Source organism: Balaenoptera physalus (genome assembly GCF_965194825.1).
Source record: "Balaenoptera physalus genome assembly, chromosome: 15".
Classification (NCBI taxonomy): Eukaryota; Metazoa; Chordata; class Mammalia; order Artiodactyla; family Balaenopteridae; genus Balaenoptera; species Balaenoptera physalus.
This window is the reverse complement of record NC_138894.1, coordinates 56,334,502-56,360,427: the sequence shown is the minus strand read 5'-3', so window position 1 is coordinate 56,360,427 and position 25,926 is coordinate 56,334,502. Positions and strand designations below refer to the sequence as shown.

General features: G+C 36.8%; 1 protein-coding gene across 25 annotated transcripts in view; it reads right to left on the bottom strand.

Moving 5' to 3' along the window:
- Positions 1 to 25,926, bottom strand: part of NRXN1 (neurexin 1) — a 1,120,109-nt gene that overhangs the window by 171,906 nt on the left and 922,277 nt on the right. For all 25 annotated transcript variants that reach the window (XM_082427614.1, XM_082427616.1, XM_082427619.1 and 22 more), the window contains one exon: positions 2,689 to 2,860. In XM_082427614.1, coding sequence (XP_082283740.1) covers positions 2,689 to 2,860 — 172 coding nt within the window. The remainder of the gene's footprint in view (positions 1 to 2,688; positions 2,861 to 25,926) is intronic.

Genomic DNA, 25,926 nt, shown 5'->3' with positions numbered 1-25,926 from the left:
TGATTAATAAAATGCTTGATGACAACCATGGTGACTCCCCTGAGTTCTTTACATATTGATTGTTAACTTTTTATATGTATATATCGAAATTCCTCACAGCTGGTCTAATTTTCTCAAGGGCAGATTCTGTGTTTTACCCTTGCTTGTATCCTTCAGAATAACTGCAACTTTGCTCACTTTTGACTTATTAATAACATCTAAAATACTTTTTGGTGAAAGGACACTTAGAATCTTTGACTAAATATAAAAGGTGGCAGCTAAATTGAGTATTACTGAAGAGTCCTTCCTTAATTATCATGATTTTGCCAGCTTCTGATTTTTAAATATATTTTATATTGTTTCGTATACTGAGCATCCATTTAATTGGTACATAGGACATCATATGTGTTAAACAACTATTAGTCTAGAAAAAAATATAGAAATATTTGTTGACTTAGTTAATTAACACTGCTCCAATCTCAGCTACTGATATTCAAATTGGACATTAGCATACCACAAAAAGACAGGGATCATGTCTTTTTTGGACTATGCCTAGAATATAGTATCTGGTATGCGCACAATTAAAGGGTTGTTAGTCAGGTAAAATATATTAAAATAGTGAGGTATAGAAATTTTTAAAAACATAAAATATTTATCCAAGCGCATTAGTGCATTAGAAAACGAGGTTCTGATTATCTATGCTTGGGAAATGCATACTATATTTCTCTTTTAGAGATTCATTATGGTATTAATATAACAAAGCACAAGCATAGATATTTTTAACTTAGTTAACCCAGAATTTCCCAAACTAACTTGAGAGCGGACTTCCCCTCTCCTCTCATAAGTCCCATTAACATTCTCTAGAATAGGGCTCTTAAAGATACTAGTTTGGAAGTATGATAAGAGTGAAAAGTTACTAAACTAAGATAATTTTAAAGAATTAACTGGTGAAACAAAGCTAGGCTTCAAGAGGCAACCGCCACACTGTAATAGTAACAGGATTTATCATTTTACATGGTCAGGTTCACTGTTCACGGATGACAACATTCCAGGAGCAGAGTCTAGATCTTATCCTACTTTATATCTTCAGTGGTGTCCAGTGCAATGACTTCCTCTCAGTAAACAGGTATTGATTAATCTGGATTTTAGGAAATTCACCAGTTTACGTTTCTGTTGTTTCACTAAGGCTGCAGTTATCATAAAAATTACATTTCTACTAGGATTCAGTACATGCAATAAGGGATTAGCAGGGGCTATGTAGCACTGCATACATATTTAAGTTACTTTCCTTCCAGATCTTCCATTCCTTAGTCTTATTAAAGTTGGTAACAGAAGGTGTGCATTCTTGTAATTGTAGTTTAAAACCGGGATAATTCCAAGGACATCAATTCAGCAAATATTTATTGAGTGTCTACTATTTGCCAGTATTATAAAAGGCACTGGGCATATTATTAATGTGCTTGCTTCTGAATTTTGTCATAGAGCAGGGTTTTTTTTTTATTACATTTAATTCAGCAAATATTTGTAAAGCACCAGATTTATAGAATAGGTTTGAAATGTGGCTTGAAGATGTAGATGCTGTAAATTATAAAAGGTCCAAAAGGGTATCACAGACATTTCATTCCATAATTGTGCATAAGTAGTACTAAAAAAAAATTGATCTTTATTTAGTAAGTTAGTTACTTCCTCGAATTGTTTCTTTCAAGTAACAAATACTGTAACAGAGAAATTTATATATAAATTTTGGTAATCATTTTTATTGTGCAAAATAAAAATTTCTTTTTATAATCTTTCTTTATACTAATCTTTCTTTATCTTTATATACACAGATAAATGAGACTGATGTTTTTAGTAACCTCTTTTGTACTAAAATATGGAAAGGATAATAATTTCAGTAAAATACCTTTAGACTTTTAATTTGGATTTTACTTTAAAATAGCATTTTAAAAATTGAGAATATATGCAATCACAAGTAACACTGGTTTAAGTTTCTAATCTACTGCCTTTGTTTCAATAACAGTACTGACAAAACTCATTAATTATGAACAAGATAATTTTTATTTTATCAGTAATAGCTTGACATACATTTTATAGACTTGAAATGACTAATACTACCAGTGTCACAGAATCTTTGCGAAACCCCATGGTTATATGACAGTGAAAACAAATTTCATTTACTTACATGTTCTTATAACTGCTGTTTTATGGTACTATATATAGTTCCTTTACTATTTCTCTGTTTGTCCCATGGTCCTCCTGCAGCTTTCATGAGTTTCAGCTATGTACCACCATCAAAGGAACTCTCGTCCTATTTTCTTTCACAGAAAAGTGGTATGATATTCCCTCTCTTAGGTTTAAATTTTAACTTTGTTACTTTTGACAAAGCCTTTTCTTTGTTCAAATGCAAGGATCCAGTTAAAAAAGAGCTTTGACATGTTGTGCCTTTTATGTGTGCATTTTTTTGGTTTCACTGATGTCCCGAATTTTGCAAACGATAACGTGTGCCTTCAAGTTCTCCTATAAAATGCCATTTGTACACTGTATCAAGAACAGTTTAGGACAGTATTACATTCACATGACTCTAAAATCTGATAAATACTTGATGGTTTCTCAGAAAACCCACAGTTGGGTGAAACGGACGAAAACAATGCTTCGTTTTCCAGTTTGTTTTTCATAAAATCTTCCCCCGATACACATTCACTGGCTTACCTGCAGGGTAGCGCTCAATCACTGGCCAGCTATCCACCTGTAACGTGGCATTGCCACCACTCCTCGTGAAACGGACTACATGGTATTTCCCATCGTTAATGATTGCATTGGACTCTTCGATGGCGATGTCATCTGTCCCAACATTAAATTTAACTCCGATTTTTCCTTGATGCTGGAAGGGAGGAGGGGAGTAAAAAGAGTTGTATGAAGTTGTGCTGATTCATCATCATTTAATAAGAATTACATACAGGGTATTGCTCAAAAACATGCTTCAGAACAACAGCTGCTTTCCTCCGATTTTACTTCTGAAAAGCTCCGGCAAGGTTCTTGACATTTGGATAAATCTGAAGCATCTCTTTCATGGATAATTGATATTCCAAAAGACACGCTTTCAAGAGAATTGAGCTGCCTTCTTCCCAGAGGTTGCCACAGACAAGGTGCACAGCTGCCTGTGTTAAAGGATATACTTTCATGTTAACATAGCTCCTTTAATCCACGCCTTCCATTTCACGAGAAAAATGAGGCTTGAAATTCTCCCTTTTAATAACTGGTGAAATCAGAGCAATGAAGTCTATTTCTAAATACAAAGTGGACAAAAGCTCACAAAATAGAAAATCACTCTACAGGGTATGGGCACACAGACAGGCATTTAATGAGTACAATCATTATTCACACACACAAAAACCATCATATGCTAAGAGTCTGAATTTCCTTATTTTGCAGATGGTGAAACTATGACACAGGAAGGTGCAATGAGTTGTTCAAGGTCATATAACTAAATAGAGGGGTGCTAGAGTTAGAATTCAGTTCCCTCATTCTTCATTTATACCTAAGCTAAGATGAAGTTAAGATATGGGTATCTAAAAGTGACTACCTCTCTGAATTATGCAAAGCAACATTCTAAGTGCAAAGTTTGTGGCTGTTAACTTTATAATTTCATAATACAAGGCAGCAAAGAGAAACATGTGCTTATGTCCTCTGTCTTCGAGAGAAACCTTCTCTAACAGCAGGGCTGTCAACTCTACCATGAGTTCAGTTGATTTTTAAAGCATGTGGATTTGCCCTTAATCAGGAGCACAGAATACTTGCAGCGTGGGCCCTTGTCAGAGTACATAACCTCAAACTGTCTGCAGCTCACCTTTTATCAAACCTCAGTTGAGAGGAACGACATGGGGGAAAAGGGATGCAAAGGACATATAGTCCATCCATTGCTGCAGAAATTTAAAATCAGAATTTCAGAAACCAGAAGATTTGGACCACATCCTCTTGACCTCTTGCTGGATTCTCATCATTGAACTAAGCAGCAAGAGCATGGCATCAGTTTACACTGAGGGTTATTGCAAAAAAAAAAAAATCTTGTATAACACTGCATTAATTGAAGGGAAGTATTTGAAGATGTTGTTTGGGACACTGGTCATTGCCATTGTCTCCTTCTATAGTTCTTATTCCTGGTTCTTGGTGTCCATAAAAGATCTCTTTCTTATAATAGGTTAGCATGGTTTTTCTTTTTTTGTGTTTTGATTTGTTTTGGGCTTGATGAACAATATGACTTAAAAATCACATTTCCTTTCTGACATTGGTTATTAGGAAACTCAGAGTCAAAGTGAGTAGGGAAATTTTACAAGCTGCACAGACCCCTGCTATACTGTTTTCCCCTGGGCTTATTTTTATTTTCTACCATATTTCTCAAGATCCTTATTTTTAAATATATGCCATTGTAAGGCATTTCGGTTTTTGGCAGATTGATTCAGATGATAACTAAACAACAGGATTCCAATAAACACTAACCTTTTATCCAAGGGCCTATAAAGACATCTTTAGACATCTTTTTAGCATAGGTCTTTGGTGCAAACACTCATTGTTTTTTCATTTTGGTAGAATTCCTATTTGCTCATTTTCAGTAAAATATTTAACATGGCATATTTATATTTTAACATGTATGTGATATAACTCCATAGGAAATTTTTTAAGAATATTATTTAAGAGGCTTATTATCTTTATTTAAACAATACTTCTATAGTGTTCTAAGCACTTTACAAATACTAACTCTGGTATTTCTCCTAACAGCCCCAGGAAAGAGGTACTATTTTATCTGCATTTGACAGATGAGGAAACTGAAGCACAGAGTGACTAAGTAACTTGGCTAAGGTCACGCAGCTAGAAAGAGAAAAGCTGTGATTCAAACCCAGGCAGTCGGGCTCCAGAGGTTGAGCTCCCACTCATTAAACTAGGCTGAATTTTAGGAATATTGGGTCATCTTCTAGCTGCAGTTAACAGATTTGGTAAATCTGGTTGTTCTTTGTTACCTGTTTTGTCTTTCTGGCTAGAGTAGGAGCACCATGGAGCCTCTTACTATGCTTTGCAGATTGTATGTATCAATCAATGCGTGCTTAAAATAATTTTATAGAGGATAGTAAGCAACTGATATGTGGACATGATAGGATGTTAAAATGGACTCTTTTTGTCTCAGTTTCAGATGCAATCCTGAGATACCAATAAGTAAAAAGCAAACAAACAAACAAACACAGATTTCTACCTCCATTTTACAAAATGAGGTACAAGATTGCCTAAGCCAGACTTGCAAAGAAGAGCACTGAAAACTGCTTTTGAGACCCTGAATTAATTACCTGTTTGCAGCCCATTAAAGAGGCAAGAAAGACCAAGAAGCGATTGATAATTAGAAGAGGATTTTTAAATGTGATGTGATTTGCATGTGCCTCCAAGGTAGAAGGTTACTTTTCCCTTATCTTAGGGGTGCACGGGAAAGGGACTTTAATGGAACATCTCAGAAAGTTTGATACTTGTCTCCTGGAACTTGGGGCAGTCGTTGGGGTAATCAGCAACCCCAGTTGCCCTTGCCTGGGATTTGACGCTTGCCTGACAAATCTTCAAGGGGAGAGACTGTGACTGCTAATGCTCTGATGGCAGAGCAAGAAGTTATTACTGCACCAGGGCTCACCTGTACATTAGTTTGTTAGAAGGAACATGTGAGCATTATACATGGACCATGGGTTAGAGAGCCAGCACTGAATTGTGTTGTATTCTATCCAAGAGGTCCCCTGGGGAGAGAGGTGGTGAGTAGTTAAGACAACTCAAGAGAAAGAACCTGGAGTTGCAGTGATGGGTGCCCAGGGACTGAGGCGGAAATCCTAAATGACCATCTGAAGGATGTGGTTAAGAGAACTAAAAAAAAACCCCACCAAAATGCCCCCCAAGAGTGCCCCTCAGTGTCAAACTTAAGCATGGGCTAAGCACAGCTAGACAGTTACTACTGTATTAGCCAAGTAAGATCATTTCTGCCCCTTATCTCCTCTTCCTTCTCCTGCTTCATCCCTGGAGGAGTCAAGGAGGAAGAAGAGTAAACATCGTGTAAAGAAGAGGAGAAACAACCCTGCTCCCTCACCCAGTGCAAGTGGCAGCTCTTAAGGCAGCCCAAGCAGGGGTAAAGGGATAAGGGACTGGCTTTAACTGAAATTGTATTTATTATTACAAGGGAGTAAGCTGAAATTACATATGTCTAAACATGAACAGATGATTTTTTTTTTAATATCTAAAAATGACCAAGGTAGTGTTGAGACATTTCCTAGACTTTACTGGGGTCAGGAAGAAATATTCGACAGAACAGGTTTAAATTCCTGTTGCAACCTAGGAATAAGCTCTTTCACCATAACAAGTTCATGGAGATATTTGTTACTCTAGAGCTGATTGTTTTACTGTCTCTTCTATTATAGTCATGCATCATATCCCAGGATAGATGGAAAGAAATTCTTCAAGTTTCGTACTTGTTCTGATAGGAAGGCTATAGCAGGCTATTTTCATCAGAGTTCTAATCAGTAAGGAGATTCAAGTTCTGTGAATAGATGCATTACAATGCTAAAGATACAAAATGCACCAAACTCTGAAAAAGAGTCTTTTACCTTATCCATAAATGTTTCTGCAACATGAAATGCAAAATGCTTATTTTCTAGGGTATATGCCCAGATTTATCAGGGATTCATTTCTTGCAACATAGTAAAATAAACTATTAAGAAACAGTGAGAATTGCTGATACTTGGAAAGCTTCTGACTTTTAAATGATGCCCATCTTTCCCTGCATATGTTGATTCTTCAACTTCCAACATCTTTAACATCTCATGGATTCCAACTCCAGAGACAGCTAGACCAGAACTGAATACCACCAAAGTAGGTTCAAACAATAGACTGTACCCTAACTCAGACATTATTTACCCCACCCCATGTTGCATCAAGTCCTTGAAAAACAACTTAAGCATAAATAATAGCCAATGGGCCAATTTTTTTCCCTAAAAACAAATAAATTAAAAAGGCATATAAACTATAAAATATTAATATCAAGCATGTTTAGAGGACCAATATTTACAATTCCATTCAGAAAGTGTAAATATTCTCAAAACACATCCCTCCCATATTGACAGGATAGCAAGTCATTTCAATTATATAAACAAAACTTGCTAAACTTTCTTGCCAATAGATAATTACAATTTAAAAAAATTCATTTCAAATTCTTATTCTCTGGGATTAAATGTGATTGTCCCTGGCAAATTCTCATGACATTGCATTAGCAAAACCAGCAGTAATTTCACTAGACATGTACTGATTTTTCAACTTTGTGTCTTCCTTGAAATAGATAACTGGCTCACACCATAATTTCAAAAATCTATTATGAGAATATCAGTAACGAGGCATTTATAATTTAATGAAGTCTTTCCATGGATTCATTAAATAAATAGTGACAAAGGTAATTACTGATTTTTTCACAAAAGCTCATTTCGGAATAAGGATTATATTATTAGACCAAGTTAAAAGGAAAAATGAAAGATGACATCGGAAAGGAACTTGAAAGTTTTAGCAAGTGACACCATAGTTAATGCATCTCTTAATTCCATCTGCAATCACATATTCATTGGAAAAATATTTGTTCTAACAAAGATCAAGATTTAATGGTATACTCAGTATCTTGGGCATACTTCAAGCAGGATGTTTGTGTGTTATAGATGCAGATATATTTCAATCTATATGTATTCGAAACAGATAAAACAGAATACACATATATAAAGCTTTAGCTTCTGTATGGCATACACATATGTCCACTGCTTCTTTTCCCCTACTCTGGGGTTGTTATGAAGAAGCGTTTGGCTCAACTATGTCCAGGAAAACAGTAAAAAGTGAAAAATTGTCTTTTTATTGTTGTTGTTCATTTATTTATCATACTCTTAGAGTATCACTAAGCAAGTGAACAAGTGTGCAACCCAGGATGGCATGTAGATTAGCAAGGAGGTTTGTTTATGGTCTATAAGCTTCTTTTGTGCAACACAATACAGTTCTATACTCCAGGGCCCCCCTTTAGAGAAAACTTGACGATGTCTTCAAATGCACTCAATGCTCGCGCTCATTTCCGAGTACAGAACAACTCCCGTGGCCCAAGTCTACATTGTCAACTGAAGTCGGAGTCAGGCTGAGTGTTATGTTTTGCCCTTCCAGAGACTAACCCTCACCAAGGAACAGAGGTTTTAAGGCTGAAGGGGACTCTGGGGCCTATAGTCACTGTTGCCGGGAGTAAGTGACACTGCAGAGGACGAGAGTCAGAGAGCCGCCTGTTCTCTCACCTCAAAACAAACAAACTGATTCAGATCATTGCTAATTTAACCCCAAAACATTTCCAAATGAATGACTTAGGGGTCCTACTGGCTGGTAGAGATTGTGTTTACCAATCTAGATGGGCCATAATGTCAAGAAGTGGTTTGGGTTCAGTTATTATAACCTGGCACTGAGCTGGAAACGCAACCTCTCCCCCCAAAAGAAACCCCACACCATTTCAAAAACAAGAGGTTACCGCTCCCGTCTTCCATGTTCCCTACTGATTTATACTTTTTTATTCATTCAGCTAATAAATAAAATTTGAATAATATGAATTCTGCATTTGCTAAGTGTGTAGACAATACAAACATGTAAAGTGTGTTCTCTGCCCTTCAGGAAGGTTTCAATCAAATTGAGAAGATAAATCATGCATGCAAATATTCACACCCACAAAAGAGTTAAGGGATTGGCAGGCAGGAGCAGAGCAGCACTGTTGGGGAGGGTTCCAAAGGTTCTCAGGGAGCCTCCGACTGTGTGGCCAGCGTTTGGACAGCTGTAATACAGCCAGTGGATCCCAAAGATACCCAGGGACATAGAAGATATGTTCCCTCTGTCCCTCGTCTCTCTTTCTAGGCCCTACATACCAGAGGGCTCACCGGGTACCAGGCACTGAAAAACATACCAGGTATCTACCTGAAACTCCCAGCTGACCTAAAAGTTAAGTGCTACTTTCCCCATATGCTCAGAGAGTTTAAATAATGTGCCCCGACTCATATAGCTAATAAATATCAGTACTGGAACCTCACCAGTTGGAGGGACTTTGTAAAAAAGAATGTCTTCGTGTCCATGTTCCAGAAGATCTTGAAACCAAGGCATGCTCAGAGAATGGAGTTAAGAGTAGGGCTACTGAAAAGTACACCTTTCTTTTTAACTGATTACATTTCATAGTGCCACACAATAAGGAACCAGAAGTGGCTGAGATCTAGGGTGACACCACCTTAGAAAGATCTTCTTTAGGGTCATACATTCTAAGAAAATAGTATTTTCATTTTCTCATCAAATCTTCATTAAGGATAGTATACCTTTCTTATTATATCCCCATTCTTTGGAATGCTATAGCTCCTCTGATTCCATGAAACTATATCCTGACAATGATATCACTCTCCTGGAGGCTGCATACATCACTCATCTCTTGGTCCTCAGACTGTCTAATAAAACTCTGTAAGCTCACGACAGTCCTCCCTCACACCCTGTTTTAGGTGTTAGTTTTTATGTACCTGTTTTAACTCCTCAACCGTATTAGAAAGAGCTTGAGGGTAAGAAACAAGACTGACTTATTCCTTATTATATCCTTCACAGTACTTTGTGGACTACCTCTACATTTGTAATTTTCCAAAACTCTTTCACATACACATTCTTTTTTTAGTTGAAATCTAATTCACCTATCATAAACTTTGCCCTTTTAAAGTATACGCTTAAGTGGTTTTAGAACATTCATGAGGTTCTGCAACCATCACCACTATTTAATTCCAGAATGTTTTCATCACGATGCAATTTTCTTTTGATGAGATAATGCATATAAAGTTCTTAACACACTTAATGGCCACTCAGCACCTGTGAGCTCTATTATTATTATTTTTTTAATTTAATTTTATTTATTTTTTTATACAGCAGGTTCTTATTAGTCATCAATTTTATACACATCAGTGTATACATGTCAATCCCAATCTCCCAATTCATCACACCACTACCACCACCCCTGCTGCTTTCCCCCCTTGGTGTACATAAGTTTGTTCTCTACGTCTGTGTCTCAATTTCTGCCCTGCAAACTGGTTCATCTGTACCATTTTTCTAGATTCCACATATATGCGTTACTATACGATATTTGCTTTTCTCTTTCTGACTTACTTCACTCTGTATGACAGTCTCTACATTCATCTATGTCTCTACAAATGACCCCATTTCGTTCCTTTTTATGGCTGAGTAATATTCCATTGTATATATGTACCACTTCTTCTTTATCCATTCGTCTGTTGAAAGGCATTTAGGTTGCTTCCATGACCTGGCTATTGTAAATAGTGCTGCAATGAACATTGGGGTGCATGTGTCTTTTTGAATTATGGTTTTCTCTGGGTATATGCCCAGTAGTGGGATTGTTGGGTCATATGGTAATTCTAGTTTTAGTTTTTTAAGGAACCACCATACTGTTCTCCATAGTGGCTGTATCAATTTACATTCCCACCAACAGTGCAAGAGGGTTCCCTTTTCTCCACACCCTCTCCAGCATTTGTTATTTGTAGATTTTCTGATAATACCCATTCTAACTGGTGTGAGGTGATACCTCACTGTAGTTTTGATTTGCATTTCTCTAATAATTAGTGATGTTGAGCAGCTTTTCATGTGCTTCTTAGCCATCAGTATGTCTTCTTTGGAGAAATGTCTATTTAGATCTTCTGCCCATTTATGGATTGGGTTGATGGTTTTTTTAATATTCAGCGGCATGAGCTGTTTATATATTTTACAGATTAATCCATTGTCTGTTGATTTGTTTGCAAATATTTCCTCCCATTCTGAGGGTTGTCTTCTAGTCTTGTTTATGGTTTCCTTTGCTGTGCAAAAGCTTTTAAGTTTCATTAGGTTCCATTTGTTTATTTCTGTTTTTATTTACATTACTCTAGGAGGGGGATCAAAAAAGATCTTGTTGTGATTTATGTCAAAGAGTGTTCTCCTATGTTCCTCTAAGAGTTTTACAGTGTCCAGCCTTACATTTAGGTCTCTAATCCATTTTGAGTTTATTTTTGTGTGTAGTGTTAGGGGGTGTTCTAATTTCATTATTTTACACGTAGCTGTCCAGTTCTCCCAGCACCACTTATTGAAGAGACTGTCTTTTCTCCATTGTATATGCTTGCCTCCTTTGTCATAGATGAGTTGACCATAGGTGTGTGGGTTTATCTCTGGGCTTTCTATCCTGTTCCATTGATCTATATTTCTGTTTCTGTGCCACTACCATTACTGTAGCTTTGTAGTATAGTCTGAAGACAGGGAGTCTGATTCCTCCAGGTCCGTTTTTTTCCCTCAAGACTGCTTTGGCTATTCGGGGTCTTTTTTATCTCCATACAAATTTTAAGATTTTTTGTTCTACTTCTGTAAAAAATGCCATTGGTAATTTGATAGGGATTGCATTGAATCTGTAGATTGCATTGGGTAGTATAGTCATTTTCACAATATTGATTCTTCCAATCCAAGAACATGGTATATCTGTCCATCTGTTGGTATCATCTTTAATTTCTTTCATCAGTGTCTTATTGTTTTCTGCAGACAGGTCGTTTGTCTCCCTAGGTAGGTTTATTCCTAGGTATTTTATTCTTTTTGTTACAATGGTAAATAGGAGTGTTCCCTTAATTTCTATTTCAGATTTTCCATCATTAGTGTATAGGAATGCAAGAGATTTCTGTGCATTAATTTTGTATCCTGCTACTTTACCAAATTCATTGATTAGCTCTAGTAGTTTTCTGGTGGCATCTTTAGGATTCTCTATGTATAGTATCATGTCATCTGCAAACAGTGACAGTTTTACTTCTTCTTTTCCAATTTGTATTCCTTTTATTCTTTTTCTTCTCTGATTGCCATGGCTATGACTTCCAAAACTATGTTGAATAATAGTGGTGAGAGTGGACATCCTTGTCTTTTTCCTGATTTTAGAGGAAAAGTTTTCAGTTTTTCACCATTGAGAATGTTTGCTGTGGGTTTGTCATATATGACCTTTATTATGTTGAGGTAGGTTCCCTCTATGCCCACTTTCTGGAGAGTTTTTGTCATAAATTGGTGTTGAATTTTGTTAAAAGCTTTTCCTGCATCTATTGAGATGATCATATGGTTTTTATTCTTCAATTTGTTAATATGGTGTAGCACATTGATTGATTTGCATATATTGAAGAATCCTTGCATCCCTGGGATAAATCCCACTTGATCATAGTGTATGATCCTTTTAATGTGTTGCTGGATTCTGTTTGCTAGTATTTTGTTGAGGATTTTTGCATCTATATTCATCAGTGATATTGGTCTGTAATTTTCATTTTTTATAGTACCTTTGCCTGGTTTTGGTATCAGGGTGATGGTGGTCTCGTAGAATAAGTTTGGGAGTGTTCATTCCTCTGCAATTTTTTGGAAGAGTTTGAGAAGGATGGGTGTTAGCTCTTCTCTAAATGTTTGATAGAATTCACCTGTGAAGCCATCTGGTCCTGGACTTTTGTTTGTTGAAAGACTTTTAATCACAGTTTCAATGTTATTACTTGTAATTTGTCTGTTTATATTTTCTATTTCTTCCTGGTTCAGTCTTGGAAGGTTATACCTTTCTAAGAATTTGTCCATTTCTTCCAGCTTGTCCATTTTATTGGCATAGAGTTGCTTGTAGTAGTCTCTTAGGATGCTTTGTATTTCTGCGGTGTCTGTTTTAACCTCGCCTTTGTCATTTCTAATTTTATTGATTTGAGTCCTCTCCCACTTTCTCTTGATGAGTCTGGCTAATGGTTTATCAATTTTGTTTATCTTATCAAAGAACCAGCTATTAGTTTTATTGATCTTTGCTATTGTTTGCTTTCTCTTTCATTTATTTCTGCTCTGATCTTTATGAATTCTTTCCTTCTACTAGCTTTGGGTTTTGTTTGTTCTTCTTTCTCTAGTTCCTTTAGGTGTAAGCCTAGATTGTTTATTTGAGATTTTTCTTGTTTCTTAAGGTAGGCTTGTATTGCTGTTAACTTCCCTCTTAGAACTGCTTTTGCTGCATCCCACAGGTTTTGGATCGTCGTGTTTTCATTGTCATTTGCCTCTAGGCATTTTTTGATTTCCTCTTTGATTTCTTCAGTGATCTGTTGGTATATAGTAATGAATTGTTTAGCCTCCATGTGTTTCTGTTTTTTACGTTTTCTTCCCTGTAATTGATTTCTAACTTCATAGCGTTGTGGTCAGAAAACATGCTTGATATGATTTCAATTTTCTTAAATTTACTGAGGCTTGATTTGTGACCCAAGATATGATCTATCCTGGAGAATGTTCCATGCGCCCTTGAGAAGAAAGTGTAATCTGCTGCTTTTGGATGGGATGTCCTATAAATATTAATTAAAACTACCTGGTCTGTTGTGTCATTTAAAGCTTGTGTTTCCCTATTAATTTTCTGTTTGGATGATCTGTCCATTGGTGTAAGTGAGGTGTTAAAGTTCCCCACTATTATTGTGTTACTGTCGATTTCCTCTTTTAGAGCTGTTAGCAGTTGCCTTATGCATTGAGGTGCTCCTATGTTGGGTGCATATATATTTAGAATTCTTATATCTTCTTCTTGGATTGATCCCTTGATCATTATGTAGTGTCCTTCCTTGTCTCTTGTAACATTCTTTATTTTAAAGTCTTTTATCTGATATGAGTATTGCTACTCCAGCTTTCTTTTGATTTCCATTTGTATGGAATATCTTTTTCCATCCCCTCACTTTCAGTCTGTATGTGTCCCTAGGTCTGAAGTGGGTCTCTTGTAGACAGCAATATATATGGGTTTTGTTTTTGTATCCATTCAGCAAGCCTGTGTCTTTTGGTTGGAGCATTTAATCCATTCACGTTTAAGGTAATTATCGATATGTATGTTCCTATGACTATTTTCTTAATTGTTTTGGGTTTGCTTTTGTAGGTCCTTTTCTTCTCTTGTGTTTCCCACTTAGAGAAGTTCCTTTAGCATTTGTTGTAGAGCTGGTTTGGTGGTGCTGAATTCTCTTAGCTTTTGCTTGTCTGTAAAGCTTTTGATTTCTCCATCGAATCTGAATGAGATCCTTGCTGGGGAGAGTAATCTTAGTTGTAGGTTCTTCCCTTTCATCACTTTAAGTATATCATGCCACTCCCTTCTGTCTTGTTGAGTTTCTGCTGAGAAATCGGCTGTTAACTTTATGGGAGGTCCCGTGTATGTTATTTGTCATTTTTCCCTTGCTGCTTTCAATAATTTTTCTTTGTGTTTAATTTTTGCCAATTTGATTACTATGTGTCTCGGCGTGTTTCTCCTAGGGTTTATCCTGTACGGGACTCTCTGTGCTTCCTGGACTTGGGTGGCTATTTCCTTTCCCATGTTAGGGCAGTTTTTAACTATAATCTCTTCAAATATTTTCTCGGGTCCTTTCTCTCTCTCTTCTCCTACTGGGACCCCTATAATGCGAATGTTGTTGTGTTTAATGTTGTCCCAGAGGTCTCTTAGGCTGTCTTCATTTCTTTTCATTCTTTTTTCTTTATTCTGTTCCACGGCAGTGAATTCCACCATTCTGTCTTCCAGGTCACTTATCCATTCTTCTGCCTCAGTTTTTCTGCCATTGATTCCTTCTAGTGTAGTTTTCATTTCAGTTATTGCATTGTTCATCTCTGTTTGTTTGTTCTTTAATTCTTCCAGGTCTTTGTTAAACATTTCTTGCATCTTCTTGATCTTTGCCTCCATTCTTTTTCTGAGGCCCTGGATCATCTTCACTGTCCTTATTCTGAAATTTTTTTCTAGAAAGTTGCCTATCTCCACTTAATTTAGTTGTTTTTCTGGGGTTTTATTTTGTTCCTTCAAATGGTACATAGCCCTCTGACTTTTCATCTCGCCTTTCTTTCTGTGAATGTGGTTTTTGTTCCAGAGGCTGCAGGAGTGTAGTTCTTCTTGTTTCTGCTGTCTGCCTGCTGTTGGATGAGGCTATCTATGAGGCTTGTGCAAGTTTCTGTATGGGAGGGACTCGTGGTGGGTAGAGCTGGCTGTTGCTCTGGTGGGCAAAGCTCAGTAAAACTTTAATCCGCTTGTCTGCTGATGGGTGGGGATGGGTTCCTTCCCTGTTGGTTGTTTGGCCTGAGGCGTCCCAACACTGGAGCCTACCTGGGTCTTTGCTGGGGCTAATGGCGGACTCTGGGAGGGCTCACACCAAGGAGTACTTTCCAGAACTTCTGCTGTCAGTGTCCTTGTCCCCATGGTGAGACACAGCCAGCCCCCACCCCCGCAGGTGACCCTCCAACACTAACAGGTAGGTCTGGTTCAGCCTCCTATGGGGTCACTGCTCCTTCCCCTGGGGCCCAATGTGCACACTACTTTGTGTGTGCCCTCCAAGAATGGAGTCTCTGCTTCCCCCAGTCCTGTTGAAGTCCTGCAATCAAATACCGCTAGCCTTCAAAGTCTGATTCTCTAGGAATTCCTCCTCCCATTGCCGGACCTCCAGGTTGGGAAGCCTGACATAGGGCTCAGAACCTTCACTCCAGTGGGTGAACTTCTGTGGTATAAGTGTTCTCCAGTTTGTGAGTCACCCACCCAGCAGTTATGGGATTTGATTTTATTGTGATTGTGCCCCTCCTACCGTCTCATTGTGGCTTCTCCTTTGTCTTTGGATGTGGGGTATCTTTTTTGGTGAGTTCCAGTGTCTTCCTGTCAATGCTTATTCAGCAGTTAATTGTGATTCTGGTGCTCTTGCAAGAGGGAGTGAGAGCACGTCCTTCTACTGTGTCATCGTCCAAGTCCTCTTCATCCTCCAACTCGCTGTCTGCGATTGCATCGGCGACAAGGCCAGGGCCAGGCTCTTACTCCTATTATTATTATTTTTACATTTGGAAAACAATGTTTTACTTCACAGTAGTTTGATGGAAGTTAATTAAAATAATGCTTGAATTATATAGCCATTACACTTTAGTTAGAACACATAATACCTCATTGATCTTCACAACAATTTATGAAGTAGCATTATCTATTTTGCAAATAAAGAAACTAAAGCTCAGAAAAGCTGAAAATTGACCAAAGTCAGAGCATCTGTCTACCATTTGACTTAAGAGGGAACATTCTAAAATCTACTCATGCTCACCTATGGGATAAACTGTCCAGCCACTGTTTGTACTGAAGCAGAGTCTGCTTAGACAACCCTCTACAACCCCTGTCATGTCAATGATACTATGGTTCTACAAAAAGCTAAATGGATGGCTAAGCAGCTTGTACAGAAGGAGAACAAAGAAAGAAAGAGAGAGAGAGAGAGAGTGAGGGAGGGATGGAGGGAGGGAGGAGGGAAGGACTAGTTTTTTGAAATGAATCAAAAGCACCTAAGTTTGAATTTGAGTCTTAGATTTTTTTTCATAATATATACAATAGCTGAGATCTAGGATTGTATTATATATTTAAATCAGAAATTCTTCAGTTTATGAGGTGAAAGGGGATATCCCACTAGGTCGATGATTCAGAATAACCTAGGAGGCCTTTTGTAAACCATACGTGTTTTTTCCCTGAGAAATTATAACTCTCCTCTCCAGGGGGGATGGGAGACTTGTCTTTATGGGTAAGAACCCTTGTCTTGCTACGTTTGTAGGACTTGGTGGTGGTGAGAATAAGGGTCAATGAGTTCTTCTCTTGAGGACGGATAGACCCTGAGTTCTGGTGATAACACCGACTCTTCAATGCCTCCATTTCCTCACATTGTCTTTCCTTAGACGAAATTAAATCAAGAATCAGAATAATGTTAGAATGAAACTAGCCCACTAAATGACTGGCGGGTGTGTCTTTGAAAGGGGCAATTACCCTAATGTTGCTATTTTGAGACTATCTCTATTTTGTTTGTTTTACCAGTTGAGCCAATACTGGATTATCATTGTATTTTAAAAGACATTCTTGAAGTATTATGAAGTTTTCCAATGTGGCCATGGGTTCAGAAATGTAATCAATCCTTTTTCACGGTACTTTCCCATGGTTCAAATAGCATATCTCTGCATGAAGCCATACAACTGTAGAACGAAATGAAACTAATTTATCCTCTTGGGAATCAGAGTAAGCTAATTAAGATCATTAATTCTGCATTTCCATTCACTGAAATAAATAGCAACCATCATAAAACAGAAATACTCATCTTTAAATGTGTCCTGATATATGAAGAATGTGTTCTATCATTAAACTTTTTTTCCTCTGAATAATCAAAAAGCAGAAATCAAACAGATTTTGATTTGGCTGGTGACCTATCTCAGGTTCTTAATTTTTCACAGGTAAGACCTCTGGTTGAATATTTAGCCCAGTGGTCTGGCATCATGACAAACCCCTGGGGTTGCTGTATGGAGATCTAAGGTGACACTGGCTTAAGTTAAGCCTTGTCAAAAGTTCAGTGGGCTGGTCATATACGGCTTGGGTTTTTTTTTGTTTATGTTTGTTGATATGTTTTATTATTGCTGCCTTTAAAACACTTGTGGGTGTTAAACTAGCTTTGATCAGATTTCTTGGTCATTCAGAAAACTGTGTGCAATAAATACTGGGTTTCCGGTGCTGATTAAAACCATAACATTTGCTTCCCTGCTTTTCTCTGATTCCTTATCTTTGGACCATTACACTGCTTGTTATTACCTCCACCAGGAACCCGACAGGGATAGGATATTCAGCTCTATCAATTCCAGTAGCTGTTGGCATTTCTCTGTAAAATTGTTTCCCTATAAAAGAGGTTTGGGATTATTTGTGTATTTCATTTACCTGTTGTATCACAGAACCATCATTTTCAAGGGGAGCTGACTATGTAATTGCAGTCTGACTCTAATGTTCCAAATTTCCATAGCACGGAGCACACCATTTTTCAGACAAGAGACAAAACATCTTTGGATGGTGAATTTAGTCCTCTACATGGTAAATGTTACCTTAGTAACTAGGTTGTAAGTAAAACAAAGTTAGCCTTTGTATTAAACACACCTTTAAGAAACAAAAATATATTAAGAGATAAATGCAATTATTTTTAATGACTCGGTGAATGCTTATAAGCTATGCGTGAAATGAAAAGGTTAGTTTGGAAGGGATATCATTTTTTAAAGTTGTGTTTGTAAATTGTGAAAAATAATAGTGAGGTAATATTTTCAGGTGTGTTTGATGAACTGACTTCTAAAAAATGCTATCTTGGGTTTCACAAGCCTCAAGCGGAGCCCTAACTTGAAACGCATTCCAAGAGAAAAGCTGACAGTGCTACCTTTCTCCTTTTTGTTTTTATTGACTCCTAGCCCAGGATGACCTGTTTACATCCTTAGAAAAAGCAAATGTGTGCATATGGGCAGAGAAATGCATTCACCAAAGACTATTTTCTATAGAATCAGCAAGGCTCTATTATCCCCAGTGTGGTAAGTAATAATTTCTGAAGCCATCAAAAATAAATCTATGTTTATGTGTGTAATTTTGGCACAAAAGAGTTTTCAGAAGAGAATACAGACTCTTTAAGGTTGAAGCTCCCGATGATTATGATCTTTCTTCGTCTTAATAAAATAATAATACTGCCACGAAAATAAAGTAATGGTCAAGAAACATTTAGCAAGTATTTATTAGGTACAGTCCATTTCATGAAAACACTACCACTCTTTCCAGGACTTAGAACTTTTAAAATGTATGTAGGTTGTGTTTACATACATTCATTTTCCTAAATTATATGATTTTCTTGCATAAATGATACTCAAATTTTGGAAATATCATAACACGAGTTGAAGCTTCACATTTATTTATTTATTTATCCATTCATTCACTCATCAAATACAGATGGATTTCATACTATATTCCTGACATTCTGTCAAATTCTGGATAAACAGTGGTTAACAAAACAGCGCCACTGCCATTATGAAGCTCTAAGTCTCTTATTATTTCTTTATACATTAAAATTTATATTAGCATATTAAGTATGCTAAGTGTCAAGAAGGAAAAGGGCAGGGTGTTATGAGAGGCATTGAATGATTCAGGAAAGCCTCTTTGAGGAGCTGAAGATGTGAAGAAATCAACAATGAGAGTAAGAGTTTTCCAGGCAAAGGAAACAGTATGTGCACAGGCCCTGAGGAGGGAAAATATGTATGTATAAAGACAGATGCTTTTATGTACAAATGCAGATTCAGATATTAAAAAATGGACTCTTTGTAGTGACAGAGATATGTAAATTATGTACGAACATATGTAGGGATTATCCAGAAAATTTATCTAGGAGATAAAACTAGATTATTGAATTATACATTAAAAAAGTAAAATATATCATTTGCAGACATAAAGCAATTGGAAAATAGATAGCTAATCACATTTTAAAAATCTTGTAATCTAAGAATGGAAAATTGTTGATGTATATGTAGAACCTAACAGTATGTATTTTGACATTCATCTAATTGTTTGTTCCTAAGTTTCATTCAACAATGTGCTTTATGAAATGTAATGTATAAAGACTTTCTGAAGCAACAGGGACACTACATTTTCTAAAAGTCATTTGCTTCTACAATGTCAAAAAATGATTCATCATTCTGTGCTTATATTTCAAAGCTAATGTAACATGTTTAGTTTCTTTGTGGGGTAGAATGTCTTGTTAACTCATTTCTCTAGAGAGCTCTTTTATCTCAAGATGTAGCAAGAGTTCTCTGTACACTTTTCCCCTTAAAAAGTTTGAAATCATTTGACTTGTTTTTCAAGTACCCTCTACAAATTAGTTGAAGAAAGGAAAGTTTTCACCTTTGACCCTTTTACCTTCCCTGCTCTGGAAGAGAAAAATGAACAAAGTTCAATGTTTGAGTCCCTAAAATGCAGGTTTCCAGGTAATGAACAAGTCATTTTAAACAAGAAGATAAATTTTCATCTAATAATTTTTCTGGAAAATTTTTGAATAAATGAAGTCAGAAGATAAATTTTTCCTGCAACTTGGCCTAGAAATTTGAAGCCAAAAACACACAAAGTGTTCAAATCCAAATAATTTATGAGCATTTTGAACTTGAGGTAAATATTCATTGCTAACTTCTCCAGAGCAGTTATCACTGGGGGTTCCTTGAGATCATCTCTTTTCATGGTTCCCCTGGAAGAGCCAGAGTGTATTTTGAAGAAACTTGTGTATTCTGATGACACATTAAAGCCAGAGTGAGAGGTAAGTATTGGGAGCAAAGTCAATTTATTAGCCACCTATCAAAAGAACACATGTTCTCTCTCTCTCTCTCTTTTTCTCACTGCTCTGTCACACTAGACTTCTATTTCCATGAATGTAGCACATTCTGTCCCATCTCAGGACCTTTGCTGTTCCTTCTGTCTAGTTATCTCTTTCCTTGTTTCCCCCATCCTCAAATAACTGATCCCCTATATTGGGGGTGAAAAAGAACCTTGAGAACTTTAGGGTGAAGCTGGTCATTGACTCTGATGAGCAAAAGGACAATGCTTGTCTGTGAAAAATGCCCTTGTATGAAGCAAGAACTGAAGAGTGGATACCCATTGAAGTACAAAACACACTCACTTAAAGGTCTGCCCTGACAATAGTTGAAAAGCCAGTGCCATATAGGAAGGCATGTCTCATTTGATTAATAACAGTATTCTCCAGTGGACTTTGGGTTATCTGTGATAAATCTTTCATCATTAAAAATCACAGCAAGGGGCTTCCCTGGTGGCACAGTGATTGAGAATCTGCCTGCCAATGCAGGGGACACGGGTTCGAGCCCTGGTCTGGGAAGATCCCACATGCCATGGAGCAACTAGGCCCGTGAGCCACAATTACTGAGCCTGTGCGTCTGGAGCCTGTGCTCCGCAACAAGAGAGGCCTCGATAATGAGAGGCCCAAGCACCGCGATGAAGAGTGGCCCCCACTTGCCGCAACTAGAGAAAGTCCTCGCACAGAAACGAAGACCCAGCACAGCCATAAATAAATAAATAAATAAATAAATAAATAAATAAATAACCCAAAAGTTAAAAAAAAAAAAAATCACAGCAAGATTCATATGCTATGATCTCATACCCAACTTATATACTTCCCTTGCCAAACAGGTCCACTCTTTCAAAATGAACATAAATCAAAACTCATTGAGAAGAAAAAAAACCCTTGAGAAATTAATCACAAATATCTTCTAAGGCCAAATGGAAACCATTTCCAACTTATTCACTGTTTTGTAATATTAGTGCCCAAGCTTTCCAAATGAGTGGCAACTTAAGAAAGGCTGTACTTGGCAGTGGATGCATGATGATGAATTGATGATGATGGTGATGCTGATGATGTTAAAAGCTACCCTTCCTGGATACTTGCTATGTTGCAGGAACTCTTAAGCAGTTTATGAGAAATACTATATTAGAATATATGTTATTATTTCCATTTATTTGATGAGGAAGCTGAGCCTCAAAAGGTTTAATAACTTGCCCCGAAACAGATGCCTAATAAGCATCAGAGCTGTGATGTGGTCTCAAGCAATCTGGTTTCAGATTTTGTGTGCTTAACCATATTTAACTACTATGCTTCTCAGAAGGGGTCCAAGGTGCTCAAAGGAGATTGCAGCTTAGATGTGATATTAGTAAGCCTCTTGGAATCAGAGAGATGCTAGCATCCTTGCTATTGTATATACCAAGCAATACATCAATTACTTTTCAAACCTTCACTCCTTTAATCCTCACAGTAACTCTATTTGTCAACCTTATAATCATCATGTAGAGGATATTTGAAACTCAAAGCAAGTATGTGACTTCTCTGAAATCACAGAGCTAAAACATCATCTAGTCACATTCAAACCAGCCTATTTCATTCCAGACTAATGCTTTTTAGTCACAGCATGCTGTTTCCCTCTGCACACCTTTCAAGATCCCCTGGAAGTAGAAGAGGCCACATGAGAGTGCCCTGGGGCCTCAAAATCCTTATCATCTTATAAGGCTTTGAGCACTGACAAACCTGCCAAGATGGAGGTAGGCAGAGCCCAGCAACTTTTCTTTCATGGGTATTAAAAGAGTCCAGGTGTTCAGAATTACTAGTAGGCTAAATCTTCACCTGCATTAGGGTCAGAGCAGCTTTTCTCATACTTCAGGAGCCCTGGGAACAGAAATGCATGCACAATACCCTTTAGGTTTTATTTTAATTCTGGGTATCACCAGATGCTCAGAGACTCTGTAATGGAGGAGCAACTAGAGAAATGGCCAGTGTCTTTCCTCTCTCCCTCCTTGCCTGTATCCCTGATTTTACTTAGTATCTTTTTTTCTTCCCAACTAGCAGATGTATTTAAATCATTTTTAGTATTAGCTGTCATTTTGGAAAGATGTGCTCAAACTTCCAATCAAACCCAATAGAATATATCATCATCCTAACAAAGACAGTCATGGAGTTGTTTGCTAAATAAAATTTATGACTCCGTTGGAAAGGAAATGAGAGATTTCATGGTAGTTTCCCAATAGTGATAAGCCTAATATTTAAAAAGAAATATTAATAACTTTCCAGCAGATCAAATCTGTGTGTCACAATCAATAATCAAGCAAATATGGATCTAAATTCTGTAACCAGGTTTACTGTATCAAAAAAACAATGTATAGTACTATTATAAGAAGCCTTTAAATGGTTTCATAAGAAATGAAATACACCATCATTAGCTATTTCTTATATCACAATAATAAACATAATTTAACAGGTAGAGTTGCTGAAATTTGAAATATGAATTGACCCATTAGAAATATTTTTAATTATAATTTTTCAACTTTCTTAGTTAACTTTTGAGGTCATGATTAGAAATGTTAATATTCATCTTGTTTCTTTTTCTAATTCATTTAACGTCTCTCTTAAAAACACAATGACTATGTCACAGACCCTTTTAACCCTCTCCTGCCATAAATATTTCAGTTTCATTTATAAATCAAAATTCTTCAAATTGTTAAATTTTTATCTTAGTTGTTTGAAAAAGGCCTCTCAATCATTGCCATCTTCTCTTTCTCCCTAAGCCTGTAAGTGTGGATCTAGTTTTTAATGATAGTATTTTTAATTTGAGCTAATTTTATGCAAGATGCTGCCCAAGAATGCCAGATCTAAGAGAATGCTTCATGCAAGAAATCATAAAGATAGGACCCGTGCTGCCCTGAAAAATGAACAGAAAAATAACAAAAACACTTTCTCTTTAAGCAAAGAGCATATTTTGATGTCAAAAAAGAAAGAAAGAAAGAAAGAAAGAAAGAAAGAAAGAAAGAAAGAAAGAAAGAAAGAAAGAAAGAAAGAAAGAAAGAAAGAAAGAAAGAAGAATATTTAATATTGGCTCTGGTTGCACTCCAATTAACTAACAAGTAACGATCTATAATTAACTCACAGATTCAACAATGACACATAATGATAGATGAGTAAGAGATGTGGGAAGCAGTTAAGTTTGGACCAAGATGCAACAAATGTGAACCCAGCACAACTGGTTTGGTGACACGAAGCTTCTGATTAGCTTTCCTAGTCAAAATTAAATGATTCCGTAGTCCTTTGAAATAATGATAATATGATTTCCTGTTTTAATAAGCGCTCTCAGTTATCTCAAACTTTGCTATTACAATTTATTTTATACCCAAAGAATGCTGTAAAAAGAAATTATGAAAATATTTTCAAGACAGATTTATAAATTTATTTTCTAAATTAAAATTCTATCTTAGCATTTCATTTTATTTTTATTTTTACTGCATTGTTGACTCATAGTTTAGCTTAAAACATCATAATGTCCAATCTATGCTATAAGAGCTCGACTATGTCAACACATTTTCCTAATAAATAACTGTATCGACATTAGCACAGACCACCAAAATGCACTGATTATGGATGATATATGGTTAACGTGCACCATACACAATTATTGATTAAAAAGTAGGCAACACTCAAGTTCTCCAAGTAAATGAACAAAAAAAGAGAAAATTGATAACACCTATGTATTGACTCATTCACTTTACTAGTCATAAAAATGTTCTATTGTTCTCCTATTGGTAGTTTAAGAGAATGCCTGTAAACTGAGTTTCCTTTTAAAATATCAGGACTCTAAAAGATAAAATTGTCAACATTGTCTGCTTCTCATTTCCTTTCCAAAACTTAGACCTCTGAATTGACTCCTGTTAGGTATAATGCTTTATTTCCATTTATTTTCTCAGGTTATTTAAAACTTTAAGTTACAAACAACTATTTATTTTGGAGACCATCAACACAGGAAATTCATAGGATTTCTCCTGGTCCATTATTTTAGATTACACCATGATGCACCAGGATACAACTGGTGAAAGAAATGAGGACTTTTGCCAAAGATTCTTAAAATACTGAAAAAGAAAATAACAAAAATCTTAGAATAGGAAAGAGGTCTTAGGCCCAAACTCTCTACCGATGGAGGAAACTGTTCTAAAATATCTCTGACAAAAGGCATTTGAAACCTGCCAGTAATGTTACTACTTCTCAAGGCAGCCTATTAGTTTTTGAAAATCCTTTTGAACCGAAAGTTACCTCTCTTTAATGTGTCTGCAGTATGGATCAATATAGTGTAACCTGTACACTTTTCCCATAGGACAACCCTTCGCCTTTTTGCAAACAGTTATCCAGTCCTTTTCCTTCCACCCTCAGCTCAAGTCTTCTCCTGGAGAGTCATTTTCCATTCTTTAACTATCAATCATTAAGAGAAATTCTTGTAACCATTCATCCTTCAGATACCCAGCTTGTTAATAAACTTAGATTCTAAAGGACCTTAATAGAACATATTAGCTTAAATGCAACACATAAGATGGGTGCTAAACAGTATGCTATCTTCCTTAATTAAGGCATTATTCTCCCATCAACATTGTCTGGATTTTTAATAGTCACACTCACTAGTTGCTTTTAGTAAACTAAAATTCTCAGACCTCCACACACTGTTCATTAGCAAGATCTCTGTATTTATTCTTGTGGATTTGAAAATGCAATTATAGGATTTTAACCACCCCCTCCAGATCTTCCATCTGTGTTGGTTTTACTCAAACCTTTTTCTTCATCCAAAATAGTCCCTTCCAGCTCTGCTGTCTGAAAACAAAAACTCTCTTATTTATCTTGGGCTTTAACTTCCTCAGATCCATATTACCCTTTCTAGTATATCATTCTGCTTGATAGAGAAGATAAACTCTAAATAGGAGTAAAAACCCCCAGTTTTCTCTCTTCACCTGTCATTATATCCTTTTACCTAAGCAGATGCCTTCCTGGTCCACCATTCTCCAGAAAATAAAAACCGCATTTTCCACAAGACTGCTTATTTAGACTTTAATCTTTTTTTTTTTTTAATTGTTTCTTTATTAATTTTAGTAGGTTGTTTTTTTTTTTAAATTAATTAATTTATTTATATTTATTTTTGGCTGTGTTGGGTCCTCGTTTCTGTGCGAGGGCTCTCTCCAGTCGCGGCAAGCGGGGGCCACTCCTCACCGCGATGCGCAGACCCCCCACCATCGCGGCCCCTCCCGTTGCGGAGCACAGGCTCCAGACGCGCAGGCTCAGTAGTTGTGGCTCACGGGCCTAGTTGCTCCGCGGCATGTGGGATCCTCCCAGACCAGGGCTCGAACCCGTGTCCCCTGCATTGGCAGGTGGACTCCCAACCACTGCGCCACCAGGGAAGCCCTAGACTTTAATCTTAATGAGTCTATATTTACTGGCTCAGAGCAATCTCTCTCTCTCTCATCATATTTGGTTTTACAGACATATCTTGAAATACCTTTTTAAAATATTTTGAGTTTTGAACTCTTCTGTGGAGACAGGATCCTGAGAGCTTTGTCGTGGCTTTGACACGCAGTGTAGAACTCAAGTGTCAAATGTGCCTGCAGGTGTGTCCCAATCCCATGTGAGACAAGCCATTGCTTCCTTTAGTAAAATTGGGAATAAAAATCATATCTGCCTCAGAGATCTAACAAGGATTATATGAGATCTTTTT